General features: G+C 38.7%; 1 protein-coding gene across 1 annotated transcript in view; it reads left to right on the top strand.

Moving 5' to 3' along the window:
- USP40 (ubiquitin specific peptidase 40) overlaps nucleotides 1-14,319 on the top strand; it is a 104,865-nt gene that overhangs the window by 16,573 nt on the left and 73,973 nt on the right. Inside the window, exons 7-9 of the mRNA XM_007445733.1 lie at nucleotides 1,465-1,593; nucleotides 8,522-8,617; nucleotides 10,006-10,110. Of these exons, the coding sequence (XP_007445795.1) occupies nucleotides 1,465-1,593; nucleotides 8,522-8,617; nucleotides 10,006-10,110 (330 nt within the window). The remainder of the gene's footprint in view (nucleotides 1-1,464; nucleotides 1,594-8,521; nucleotides 8,618-10,005; nucleotides 10,111-14,319) is intronic.

The following is a 14,319-nucleotide window of genomic DNA, read 5'->3' as shown; positions in this document are numbered from 1 at the left end:
TCCCATTTTTATTGAGAAATTATTGACATATATCACTGTGTAAGTTTAAGGTATACAGAATGAGGGCTTGGTTTACATATATTATGAAATGATTACCACAATAAGTTTAGTTAACATCCATCCTCTCATAGAAAAATGTTTGTCCTTTTACAAAAAGTCGTTTGTCATGGGAGTTCCCTGGTGACCTAGTGATTAGGATTCCTGGCTTTCACTGCCATGACCCGGTTTCAATCCCTGGTTGGGGAACTGAGATTCTGCAAGCTGTGCGGTGCAGCCAAAAAAAAAAGTAGTTTGCCACGTGATTTTGACATATGTTGAAATAACAAAACTGAAAAAAGCAAAACAACACTTATCTAAGAAATTCACAATAATTTTACTTTCTGATTTCTATATTAAAGAAAAAAATTATCATTTTGCAGCTTTGTTTACATCTCTCTTGTTTTCTCCCTAAGCCAGACATTTTTAAAATGCTGCTTACTTAAAAAGTGCAATTTAAGCAAATAAGTTCTTAAATAATTGGCACTCCCTCAAGTAACATCCATATGCCAAGTATCCCTTAACCTAAAGTAGATTTTTTTCATGCCAGTGTAGGTGTTCATAATTACAGAGCACGTTACTTGTAGAAAAGATTGGTCATAGAATTGATAAATCAAGAAACAACCTGTTCATTCCACTAAACTGCCTCTAAAGGAAACCAGCTAGTATTCATAACTGCTAAACTCCTGTTATATGCAGAGGACTGAAGTGTCAGGAGGGGTGATAGATAGTAGATACAACTCTGACTTTGAGGTGCATGACAATCTAGTTAAAATGTAGGACATTCAACTGCTAAAGAGCACATTTATAAAGCAGCATAATAGGTTTAATACCAGATGGCTTTTTCTTGCTAAAACTCTGATAGAGTAGTGTGTGTTTTGTTATCACATGGGGTTACATGATTTTAGCCAAAGTACATAAAAATAACATCTTGTTTGGATATATATATATATATATTTTTTTTTTAATATTTATTTGGCTACGTCGGGTCTTAGTTGTGGCTTGAGGGATCTTTTGTTGCGGTGTGCAGGCTTCTCTCTAGTTGTGGTGCACGGGCTTAGTTGCCCCGTGGCATGTGGGATCTTAGTTCCCCATCCAGGGATCAAACCTGCTTCTCCTGCATTGGAAGGTGGATTCTTAACCAGTGGACCACCAGGGAAGTCCCTGGATATATGTTTTTATGTTTAACTCGGAGGCAGAATTTGGCGTAATGTGATTGGTATTAGATCAACGATAGATAATTTTCAGTCTAAGAATTACGAATTTCAAATTTTAAAGCCGATTATTCAAATATATCTTAATTTACCCTAAATAACAATAATAGTGAAGTTTCTTACTAACTTTAATAGTTGACATTTTTTTCCCCCTTTGGTTATGTATCTTCTTATTTTATGTAAACTGTATCAATGTTTGTGCTCTTTCTTGTAGAGTGAATTAGATGACTTGGAATATACGTATGACCTCTTCTCAGTTATTATACACAAAGGTGGTTGCTACGGAGGCCATTATCATGTGTATATTAAGGATGTAGATCATTTGGGGAACTGGCAGTTTCAAGTAAGTATAGAAATTAGATTAAAAGTATCTTTGCAACTTTTTCCTTTTCTAGTCCCATTATTTTGGTGAGGCTAATCTTTTGCCATTTATTATATATTCACTCTGTAGAACACTTATAGGCACTGAAAGTTAATACAGATAGAAGTTTAAATTTTTTATTTCTACATAATTTCACACTTACAGAAAAATAACCAGCATAGTACAAACACCTCCTGTATACTCTTCACCTAGGTTCTCCAGTTGTGAAACATCTTGCCCCATTTGTGCAGGCACATCCTCTGTACATAGACGCATGCACACACACACAGTTAACATTATCATTATCAGTGCTGACCACTAGAAATAAAGTTGAAGACATTAGACCTCTTTACCCCTAAATAACTCAGTGTTTATCTCCTGAGAACCAGGACATTCTCTTACATAAGCGTAGGTCAAAATCAGGAACTTTAACACTGATATAATATTATTTATTATCTAATATATGTTTTATATTCAGATTTCACAGCGGCCTTGTCCAAATCCTTTAGAGCATTTTCTTCCCCACTCCAGTATCAAGCCCAGGATCATGCATTAGATTTAGTTCGCATATCTTAAGTCTCCTTTAATCAGTAACCATTCCTCAGCTTTTCTTTCTTTCATGGCACCAACCAAAGATTTTCCTCCTATATTGTCTTCTAAAACTTTTATAGTTTTGCCTTTTACAGTTGAAACTTCAGTCTTCCTGGAATGCTTTGCTGTGAATGTTGTGATGTTGTTTTTCCATCTGGGTGCCCAGTTGCCCATTACCATTTATTGAATGATCCATTCTTTCCCCACCAGTTTACAATGCCAGTTCTGTTATATCAATTGTTGTCTTACATTTGAGTCCATTTTGGGGCTCTGTATTCTGTTTTTGTTGTTGTTGTTATTGTTCTTTTTTTCTGTTCCTAGGCAAATACCACATTGTTAATTTCTGTAGCTTTGTACTATGTCATGGTAACTGGTCGGGCAAGTCTCCCTGTGTGTTGTTATTCTTCAGGAGTGTTTTGCCTGTCTTGGATTTTAATGCTTTTCTGAACATTTCTAGAATCACCTTGTCAATGTTCTCACACATACACACACATAAAAGTAGTGGCATTTTGTATCTACATGTGTAAACAAGATACATCTTTTTGGTTTTTAGAGCTTCTTTAATGTCTTCTAAAAAAGTTTCATAGTTTTCTCTAGAAGAGAAAGCACTAATTGGGAATCCACTTCCAGTTATTTGCAGTGGGAAAAATTATAATCTATTACACACCAGCACCAAACTCTCAACCAGTTTTCTAAAATGTAACTAAAACACTGGTAAGTTCCAACCCATCATGTTAGGATGTAGAATGCTTAAAACCTATCTTCAAGAGTGTCAAACAGTTAATATCGTTGTGAATGAAAAATTGCTCCACATGTAATAACATGGCTTCTCTGAGTGCCAGCAGTATTGAAGATGCTGTGTTCCCTTTGTTGACATTCACTTTGCCTTTCAGAACATCTACCTGTGTTTCTGATGCTCTATCAGTTGTACTTAGAATGTACTGAGAGGTAACATATGTTTTGTAAAGTTTGGGTGTTTAAAATCTAACTGTTCTAGTGGGGAAATGTTGATCAGGGAGGTGTTCTGTGGGGCTGTGTCTATACTGTATTTTTTGGACTGTTCGTGGCTGGTGTATTGAAGTACACTTGTCTTTAGTACATTGATTTTATAATCAGCCATCTTGCTAAACCCTCTTACGTTGTAGACATTTTTGGAAAAAGACAGTTTTGTTTCACTCTTTCTGGTCCTTAACCTTCCATTTCTTTTATTTCTAGAACTGGGTTGATCCACTTCTGGGTTGAGGAAGCCATACAAGCGTCTCTCAAATGCTTGTGCCATACTTGCCAAGACACTAGCTTGTTTGGGCACATTCCAGCCCGATGGAGTGACGCACTGCTTACCCTCCTCTGGTCTAATTCTCTCCATGTTTCCATCCTTCGTTGCTGATTCTTACCCTGTTGCCTTCCTTCACTCTGCTGTCTTACAGTCGCAGGGTCCCATAGTAGTGAACCTTACTCTCCAGGGCACGCCCAGCCCTTTCAAACAATTATTTTAACTTTATTTCATTCTCTCTAAAAGATGAAGTTGAAGCCCTTTATTAGATTCTCATAGAAACTTGCGAACAGGTCTAATAAATAGTTATGATGTTGTTCATTTATTTTTTTCTCTTTGCCTTTTCCACTGTAGTTCTTGGTTTTTTCCTTCCATTTATGCTTCCATTTGTGGTAGCCTTTTCTTCCGGTGTTGCCCTGTCTCTCTTCAGCCTTAGGAAGTGCCCCTGCGCTCCATGTCAGTTCAGCTTCCGCCTCGGGAGTGTGTCTCTGCTTTCCTCCATGCTGGCTGCAGACATTTCTTCAATTTTGCTTCAGCCATTGTCAGATTTCAGGCACTTCTCTAGCTGGTGGGGTTTATCCTCAGTATAAGTAGGAAACTGTAAATAAATATTTTATGCCTCAGAATACTTTTTGAGGCATAAAATATTTATTTACAGTTTCCTATTTAAGCTTATCATTGATGTCATGCACAGAGGTAGCTTCACACTGTGTGGTGCGGTAGCATGGCTCAAAGGTAATGATTCTTTTCTTTGTGTCTTCCTTTTGGTTTGTGCTTCCTTGAACTTCGCTGCAATTTTGTGTTCATTTCTTTGGAAATGATCAGCAGCGTCAAGCTCTTCTCCCGGTTCCATTACGTGACTCGAGAGGGCAGGCAGGCGTTCTTTCATTTGGTTTTGCCCTCTGCACTGCTCCTCTGGTCTTGAAGCTCTGGTACTTGAGCAAGGTCTTCCTTGGGGCTTAAAGAACGATCAGAAGATTGCTTTCTGTTTGTGCTTGTGTATTTGCTTATTCACGGCCTCTGTGAAGCATCCCTTTTTTTTTTTTTTTTTTTTAAATTCTGCTCTTTAAGAATCACGAGCTTTGTGGTGTTCACATAATGATGAGTGCTTTAAGAATTTCAATTTCAGTAGGTACACCTGCTGGATACTGCTTGTCTCTCTACTACCATTATCCTGAGAGATCTCTTATACCTAGAGACAAAGGATTCCAGATACACTAAACATAGACAGGTATTGTTTTTTCTGCTTATAGTTTAGCAATTTCTTCTTCCCTTTCAAGGAGCTGTCTGCAAGCAACAAGTTTCATGACCAACCCCACATAATGTTCCCTGGGTGAAAGCCAACATCTCAGTCTCTCTCAGCCTAAGTAGAAGATGATCTCTTGCCTCTTGCATGGAGGTCATTAGCTATTCAAAATGTGGCTCTCGATCTGGTGTAAAGAGGAGCCTGCCCTGTGCCTTCCAAAGTGGGGTCTTTTGCTTCACTGATGGTTGACATCACTTCAAACATCATCTTGCACATTTGAGAATGTGGGACAAAGAAGCTTTACAACAGCTCCCAGTAGGCAGCCCTGGGACTGGTGCCTCTTGGACCAGCCTGTGTGCCACCTGCACCAGCGTGTCACACCCTAGGCAATGCCGGCCTGCGTCTCTCCTCCTACCATTTTTATTCTTTTTTATTTATTTTTTTTCGCGGTACGCGGACCTCTCACTGCTGCAGCCTCTCCCGTTGCGGAGCACAGGCTCCAGACCCGCAGGCTCAGCGGCCACGGCTCACGGGCCCAGCTGCTCCGCGGCATGTGAGATCCTCCTGGACCAGGGCACGAACCCGTGTCCCCTGCATCGGCAGACGGACTCTCAACCACTGCGCCACCAGGGAAGCCCTCTCCTGCCATTTTTAAATCTCTTGTTCCTTAGCCATAAATGTCTTTAAACATATTAAACATTTATACTATTTTATTATTCTCTGATAATTGCAGCATCTGAAGACTTTGTGGGTCTTTGGATATCTGCTGATTTTGTTTCCTTATGATTTTGTTATTTTAGACTGTGGTCTTGGTTGGCTGGTTGGTTTTGTAAGAACACGGTGTAGGAGTAATTTGAAGCCTGAGTTAAAAGTACCTTATTCCACAAAAGATGTGTATTTGTCTCTACCACATGCCTGGGGTCACCTCCAACCTTTAATACCTTTAAAATAAGATCTAGACTTGGTGGTTCTAGAGCCATACAGCTAATGTGAATTTGGGCCACAAACCCACGTGAAGATCTACTTGTGATTACAGATTATTAGAGGAAATGTTTTTCCACCTTCATCTAGTATCAATGTCAAAACAAGCAAGTTTCTCATTGTCCATTGTTGTGGGGTGGATTTTTTGGTAGGTCATGCTTATATTGATAGTGTAGTCCTTTCAGGTTTCTAGCTTTCCACTGGAATCTATCTTTGTGGTATAATAAAAAATATATACTTGGTCCTTGTCCCAGGTCCCTGGCACAGAGCTCCTTGAAATTTCCTGAGTGATAGGCATGTCTTTTCTTGTTCATAACGAACCCCTTTCAACCATACCTGAGTTTAGGCTAATGAGGTTACCTGCGGGGTGAGGGCTGGTCAGCAGAGAAACCAACCACATGATTAGAGGGTTGGAACTTTCAGACCCACCCCCTCACCCAGGGAGGCACAGGGGCTGGTGATTGAGTTTGGTGACCAAGGGCCAATGATTTAATCAGTCATGCCTGGATAATGAAACTTAACACTCTGAAAGAAGAGGACTAAGGGAGTTTCCAGGTTGGTGAATACATCCAAGTGCAGGGAGGGTGGCCACCCCAACTCCACTCGGACAGAGGCTTCTGCACTCGGGACCCTCCCCAGGCTTGCCCTGTGTACCTTCATCTGGCTGTTCGTTTGTATCCTTTGTAATAAACTCTAGTCCTGAGTATAAGTTCCTGAGTTCTATGAGCTGTTCCAGGAAATTATCAGACATGAAGTGGAGCTTGTAGAATTTGTAATCAGCCAGGCAGAAGTGCAGGTAGCCTGGGAACCCCATTTGCATCTGGTATCTGAAGTGGGGGCAGTCTCGTGGTACTTAGCAACATTAGTGTCAGAATTGAATTAACGGACAGCCAGGTGGTGTCAAAGAATTGGAGAGCTAGTTGTTTAGAAAACCAGCCATTCAACTCCCCACTTTGGATAGGTCCTTACGCTTTGTCTCCCAGACCCTGTCCTGTATGAGCATCAAGGTGGAAGCTGTGTGTCAGCAAGGTTGGGCGGCTGGAGACCTCAACTCTGGATTTCTTCCCTGGATTCCCATGTCACTTGTTCTCTGAGGATTTTACCAATGTTCTCTTGCTAGTTCAGCATGTGTTTAAAAAGGTATTTTCTTTTGTTGTGTGTTTTACTTTATCCAGCATTTTTAGTAATTTTACAGCAGGATGGTTGTATTTCATCTGCCATATTCTTCTATATTTCTTTATTATTTTTGTCTTATGTTAACTGTTTAGGTCTATTTGTGTTTATGATTTTAAGCCAGTTTGAAATACCTTTGCAAGATGCCATGTACGAAAAAAATAATAAAAATACCTTATCAGGAATTTTGACATGTTTCCAAGTAACTTCATAAGATGGGGTGAAAACTTGGGTGATCAGAAAATAGGAGGGAGGGACTTCCCTGGTGGTGGAGTGGTTAAGAATCTGCCTGCCAATGCAGGGGACACGGGTTCGAGCCCTGGTCCAGGAAGATCCCACATGCCACGAAGCAACTAAGCCCGTGTGCCACAACTTAGCCCACGTGCCGCAGCTACTGAAGCCCACGCGCGTAGAGCCCGTGCTCCACAATAAGAGAAGCCACCGCAATGAGAAGCCTGCACACCACAATAAAGAGTAGCCCCTGCTCGCCACAACTAGAGAAAGCCCACACGCAGCAACGAAGACCCAACGCAGCCCAAAATAAATAAATAAATAATTTATTAAAGAGAAAATAGGAGGGAATGTTTAAGCTGAGCTTGCAGAGGTTGGTAGGATATTGTTAGGCCAACATAAGTGAGTGAGAATAAATCGGGTGGAGACCAGAAAATATTTTGAACTGAATGATAATGAAAACACAACATATCAGAATTGCAGGATGCAGCTAAAGTAGTGCTTAGTGGGAAAATGTTGGAACCTGCTGTGTGTATTGTGCTAGAAGCTTTCCTTAACTCACAATCCCAATTTACAGATAATGCCAGAGAGATTAGGTAACTTGTCCAGGATTATTCAACCACAGTTGAAATTTAAAACCAGGCTGCCTGATTCCAAAGCATATACAAATTATTATGATGTTTTTATCATCATTTCTCCATCTTGAAACCTCCGTGGCACAAACACTCCTATTTCGTTAACTGCTTTTTAAGGGATTAGTGATAGAAACTTTTTAACTTTTATTTGCATTTATTTTTTGTGGCATTTATTCCTGGGCCATAAGTTTGTGTTTCTTCAGTTTCTTATAGTATATCTGTTTCTTCTGGGCAACCTCCCCTTCTGGTTTAGGAACAATCTGTTCTTTTTCAGTAAGGACCATCTCGTTGTGGCAGGGAGAGCTCATGTATGGGTTGATCCGACCATAAGCTCTGTAAGTCCTGCACAGCATCTTGTGGGCTTTGTTCACCTGGATGTGCTCAATGACCAGAGAATCTACATCTAAGCCCTTAAGTTCAGCATTACTCTGCATTTTTGAGCATGTGCAGTAGAAATTCAACACTTTTTGGGCCACCGACCCTGCATCCAGCCCCACTGTTTGGCCTGGGCACACCTACCAACTCCACCATTGTAATGACGGAATGGCACACACTGCTTCTTTAAAGTGACATCCTTCAGATACTTGGTGGCTTTTCGGATATGCATATCCTTAATGGCCTGGGCAGTTTCATGAGTGTTCTTAAAGTGAACATGGAGATTTGAATCTCTTGCATGACTTTGTGGGGTTTTCTGGGTCAGGTGAATAGTGAACCATTTTTAGAGGTCACCTCAGGCCGCTTACCAGAAAAGCGAAACTTTTTTATTGTTTTCTTTCTTAGGAGGACAAAAGTAATCCAGATGTGAATTTGGAAGATCTTCAAAATGAAGAAGAGATTGATGATCCATTGATGATTCTAAAAGCAGTCTTATCACAGGTAGAGAGAGAGAGTGTGTGTATGTTTATATTTGTGTATGTATATCATGTATGATTCAGTTGGCAGAAGTGATATTACTATTCATAGTCTTTGGGGAAATTCTCTATGTCTATTTAAAAAAATTTTTTATTGGAGACTTTCTGGTTATAAAAGGAATACATATGAATAGTAGAAAATTTGAGGGGAAAAAATTAGAAAGTATATAAAGAAACAAAGTTTGAATAAACCAAATGTCCGGTCATTGTTAACACTGATATATATTCTTTGCATTCTATTTCCTTTGTGTTTATATACATATATTGGGATTGGGTTACAAGTTTTTTGTGATGCTATTATTGTTATTTTAAATTGAATTGGGATTTACTTTACATATGGTTTTGGAATTTACTGTTTTCCCATGTTATCCTTTTAATGTCTATAGGACCTGAAGTTATGTCCTCTTTTTCATTCCCAATATTGATAATACCTCACGTATATGACTTTTAATGTTTGCTTCGTACCCTGTTGTAAGGATGGTAGTCTCATTTCATTTCATTCATTCATTCTTAATAAACAGTTTTTTTCTCAATTTCTTACTAGGAACCTAGGTTGAGTATTGGTCTGTGGCCACTATATTAGTCTACTAGGGCTGCCATAACAAAATCCCACAGGCTGGGTGTCTAACGTAACAGAAATTTATTTTCTCATAGTGCTGGAGGCTGGAAGTCCAGATCAAGGTGTCAGCGGGTTTCTTCTGAGGCCTCTCTCCTTGGCTTGCGGATGGCTGCCTTCTTGCTGCTTTCTCACATGGTCTTTTCTAGGTGCATTTGCATCCCTGTGTCTTTGTGTGTCCAAATTTCCTCTTCTTATAAGGACACCAGTCAGATTGGATAAGGGCCCACCCTAAAGGCCTTATTTTAACTTAATCACTTCTTTAAAGGCCCTATCCAAATATAGTCACAGTTGAAATTTTGAGGGTTAGGAATTCAGCATATGAATTCTGATAGTAGAGGGACACATTTCAGCCCATAATAGTCACTTCTTACCCCCTTTTAGAACTTGGTTATACTTCAGAACATTCAGAAGAGACAGTCTTTTTGCACTAAAGTATTTCTTCTAAAAATCCCATATAATATCAGGATTTACCAAACCTTGGAATACTCTTTGGATATTGCTCTTGAGATGTTTAAACTTTGCCACATGCAAAGTGGCAAAATTCAAGTTTTCTAAACTTAGGCTTAATCTGTTTTTTAAGAAACTTTTTATTTTGAAACAGTTATGGTTAATCCACTTACATGTTTGCTGTTACAGACACATTTATTAATCCCGTTGTGTCCGTTGAACTCACAGGTGTTGAGGTTATATCTTATCAGATTTTCTTAAATGACTTTCTTTTCTTTCATAAGGAGGGGAGTAACCTAATTCCTGTTGATCAGCTGGGCCAGAAGCTCTTGAGAAACATAGGAATATCTTGGAATAAGAAGTACAGAAAACAGTGTGGACCACTGCGAAAGGTAATACGTGACGTCCGTAGAAGAAGTCCTATTCCCAGGAAGTTTTATTATGATTTTGGCAACATGAATTTCTTTGGGGAAGGAAATTCAAGTTAGATGGAAATACAATTAGTATTTTGTTTAATGATTAGAATTCAGTTAATAAGTAATTTATAGAATCAAGAAGTAAGCACAAAGGGAATAGAGGAGGGGCTTTTAATCACAACAGCAAAAAATGTCACAAAGTTCATATCCTAAAGCTTATCATCTTATTTGTAGAAACGTCTTCAGATATTCACCCAAATTCCGCTTTTATCTTTCTTTGACACACAGTTCTACTAAACTTGGCAATCTGGTTTCCTAGGCTGTAAGGTTAGGTGCAAAAACTGGTACTGCCAGACCTGGGAGACAAAAACTTGACTAAAAACAAGCAAAGCAACAGAACAGTTAGTCAGTATTTTGGAGCTATTTCTTGTAGAAGCAAAGAGCGTACACAATACAGTCTGTGTTTAAGTTCATCTTTTAATTAGACCACAGTTCATAAATGAAATTAGTGACCGTGAGTTCATAGACAGTCTTAGGTTTTCATTTAAAACGATTGGATCAGTGTTTCAATATTTTACTGTTAAGTATGTCATCAGCTGTGCAGGGACTTTTTTGTCTTGTTTTGTTTTTAAATAAAAATGTCCTTCATAAGTTTGAGGAAGTTAGCTTATATTTATAGTTGACTGATAGTCTTACGTCTTTTTTCTTTGAGGTTAATTTGTGCTTTTATTTGCCAGTATAACTTAACTACAATGGCTTGCACACTTTGACCTAAAAAATGCATCTTACATCACAATCCAACCAACACACACGTATATAACTTGTATACATATGTGTATAACTGAAATGAGTTTTGCCAAAAATACCTATCCTAACACTGAATGTTCTTTTTTTTAAGACTTTTTTTTGAGTAGTTTTAGGTTTACAACAAAATTAACAAGAAGGTACAGAAATTTCCCATATACCCGCTTCCCACATACATGCGTAGGTGTTATCAGTATCACTCATCAGGGTGGTGTGTTTCTTTTTTTTTTTAACACTAAACCAAGGATGAACTACATTGACACATCATCATTGCCAAAGTCCACAGTTCACCTAAGGTTCATTCTAATGGAGTAGATAGTATGGTACATTCTGTAGGTTTGGACAAAAATATACTGACACATATCCATTGTTATAATGTCATACAAAGTGTTTTTACTGCACTAAAAAACTGTACTCTGTGTATTCATCACCCCTCTCCCCCAGACTCCTGGCAACCACTGATCTTTGTATTGTCTCCATAGTTCTGCCTTTTCCAGAATGGCATATAGTTGGAATCTCTCTCTCTTTTTTTTTCTCTTGAAAAGAGAGGTTCAAAGCCTTTATATTTATGAGACCACTCATGGCCCACCCATTCATCGGCTGGATGGGCTCTAAGTGGCAGGACTTCCCCACTGAATACTGCAGCTTTTCTTCCAATATTGAACCCTGTCCCACTGGTCTTGCCCAGCAGCCACGTGAAGTGCAGGAGGACACGTGTAGAGTGTTTGTTCATAGGAAGGCCAAAAGTCTTATGCCCGTTATCACAATGAACCCAGATTCCTTTTGGGTGTGATATAAGCAGCTGATAGTTTTATCTTGAATAGAGGTTGGATTTTATCAAATGCTGTTTTGTTTACATTTATCGATGTGATCACATGGCTTTTCTCTTTTATTCAGTTAATGTGGTGAATTCTGTTGACTGACCTTTTCAATGTTAAAGCAAATCTTACATTTCTGGGGTAAAGCACACTTGGTCATGATATACTTGTATGTATTGCTATATACATTTGGGTCATATTTTACTAAGGATTTTGTGTCTATGAGAGATATGGGTCTTTAATTTTCTTTTTCTGTAATATCTTTGTCAAGTTTTAGTATCAGGGTTATTATGCAGGACTCAAGAAGTTAGGAAATAGTCCCTTTTTTATATTCTTGGAAAGGATTTCTCTGAGATAGCTTATTATTTCTTTCTTAAATGTTTGGTGAAGCTAGTTAGACCTGGAATTTTTTTATGGCAAGGTTTTTAAATTATAGTTTTAATTTCTTTATTTGTAGAGTTGTTTTAGATTTTTTATTTCTTGAATTATTTTAGAAAATTATATTTTTTAAAGAGTTTGTCCTTTTATCTGTTGCGTCAAATTTGTTGGCATGAAGCTATTCAAAATGTCTCATATTATCTTTTCTAGTGTCTGTAGGACCTAAATTTCCTTTTTAATTCCTGATATTAATAATTTGTGTTTGCTTACTTTTGTTTTTCATAAGTCTTGCTTAGGGCTTATCGAGTTTATTAAGCTTTTCAAAAAACAACTTTTTTGCCTTTATTGATTTTTCGCTACTAATCTGTTTTCTACTTCATTGATTTCTGCTCTTGTTTTTAATTATTTCCTTCCTTTTACCTTTGGGATTTAATTTAAGCATCTTTTTCTAGCTTCTTGCATTGGTATCTCAGTTGTTTTTTAAACCTGCCTTTTTAATTTTTCTTTTTTTAATAAATTTATTTATTTATTTTTTTGGCTGTGTTGGGTCTTCGTTTCTGTGCGAGGGCTTTCTCAGCGAGAAAGCTTCTGCGGCAAGCAGGGGCTGCTCCTCATCACGCTGCGTGGGCCTCTCACTGTTGTGGCCTCTCCCGTTGCAGAGCACAGGCTCCAGACATGCAGGCTCAGTAGTGTGGCTCACGGGCCTAGTTGCTCCACGGCACGTGGGATCTTCCCAGACCAGGGCTCGAACCCGTGTCCCCTGCATTGGCAGGCAGATTCTTAACCACTGCGCCACCAGGGAAGCCCTAAACCTGCCTTTTCATTCGTGCTTTTAAATCTATAATTTCCTTCTTAGCGCTAATTTAGCTGTAGCTAAATTTGACATGTTATTATTATCTTTCAATTCAAAATATTTTGTAATTTTTCCTTCTGATTCTTTTATTGACCCATGAGGTTTTTGGAGGTGGATTGCTTAATTTCCAAATATTTGGGGAATTTCTAGTTATCTTTTTGTTATATCTATAAATTGATGTCTAATTCCATTTTACTCTGAAAACATGCTATGATTTCACTTATTTTGAATTTTTTGAGACTTGTTTCATTCCTGAGGATATGGTCTGTCTTGCTGAATGTTTCTATTCACCAGTAAAGTTATTAATTTTCTGCAGTTGTTGGGTATAGTGTTTCATAAATGTCAGCTAGGTTAAATTGCTTAATAACATTCTTTATTTCATCCCTATTCTTAACTAATTTTTCTGTCTTTTTGTTGTATCAGTTACTGAGAGAGTAGTTTTAAATCTCCAGCTCTAATTGTACCTTTGCCCTTTCGTCCTTTTACTCTTGACAGTTTTGCTTCATGTATCTTGAAGATATATTATTAGTTGCATACATATTTTGGATTGTTAATGGCCTCTTGACATATGCCCTTCCTTTATCTCTGCCAATAGTCCTTACCTTCACATCTACCTTATCTGGTATTAATGTAACATACAAGCTTTCTAATGCAAGTGTGTCTCTTGTAAACAGTATGAAGTTGGTTCCTGCTTATTTTGGAAAATTGTGATTTTTAAGGAATTTGTTCTCAAAGTGTCAAATTTCTTAGTATAAAGTTGTTTGAAATATTACCATATTATCCTTTTAATTTCTGTAGGACCTGTAGGACCCTATTTCATTTCTGATATTGGTAATTTGTGTTTTTTAGCTTTCTTTTGCATCAGTCTTGCTAGGGATTTGTCAAGCTTATTATACTTTTCTTTTTTAAAAATAATTAATTAGTTAATTTAACTTTTGGCTGTGTTGGGTCTTTGTTGCTGCACGCAGGCTTTCTAGTTGCGGTGAGCAGGGGCTACTCTTTGTCGCGGTGCACGGACTTCTTATTGCAGTGGCTTCTTTTGTGGAGCACGGGCTCTAGGCGCACAGCCTTAAGTAGTTGTTGCACGTGGGCTCAGTAATTGTGGCTCGTGGGCTCTAGAGCGCAGACTCAGTAGTTGTGGCACACAGGCTTAGTTACTCCGCGGCATGTGGGACCTTCCCAGACCGGGGCTCAAACCCGTGTCCCCTGCATTGGCAGGCGTATTCTTTTTTTTTTTGGTAGTACGCAGGCCCCTCACTGCTGTGGCCTCTCCCATTGCGGAGCGCAGGCTCCGGACGCGCAGGCTCAGCAGCCATGACTCATGGGCCCCGC

This window comes from Lipotes vexillifer, unplaced genomic scaffold (assembly GCF_000442215.2).
Source record: "Lipotes vexillifer unplaced genomic scaffold, Lipotes_vexillifer_v1.1 scaffold1492, whole genome shotgun sequence".
NCBI lineage: Eukaryota > Metazoa > Chordata > Mammalia > Artiodactyla > Lipotidae > Lipotes > Lipotes vexillifer.
Note: the sequence above shows the minus strand (reverse complement) of the source record. Positions and strands in the feature narration are given on the sequence as shown.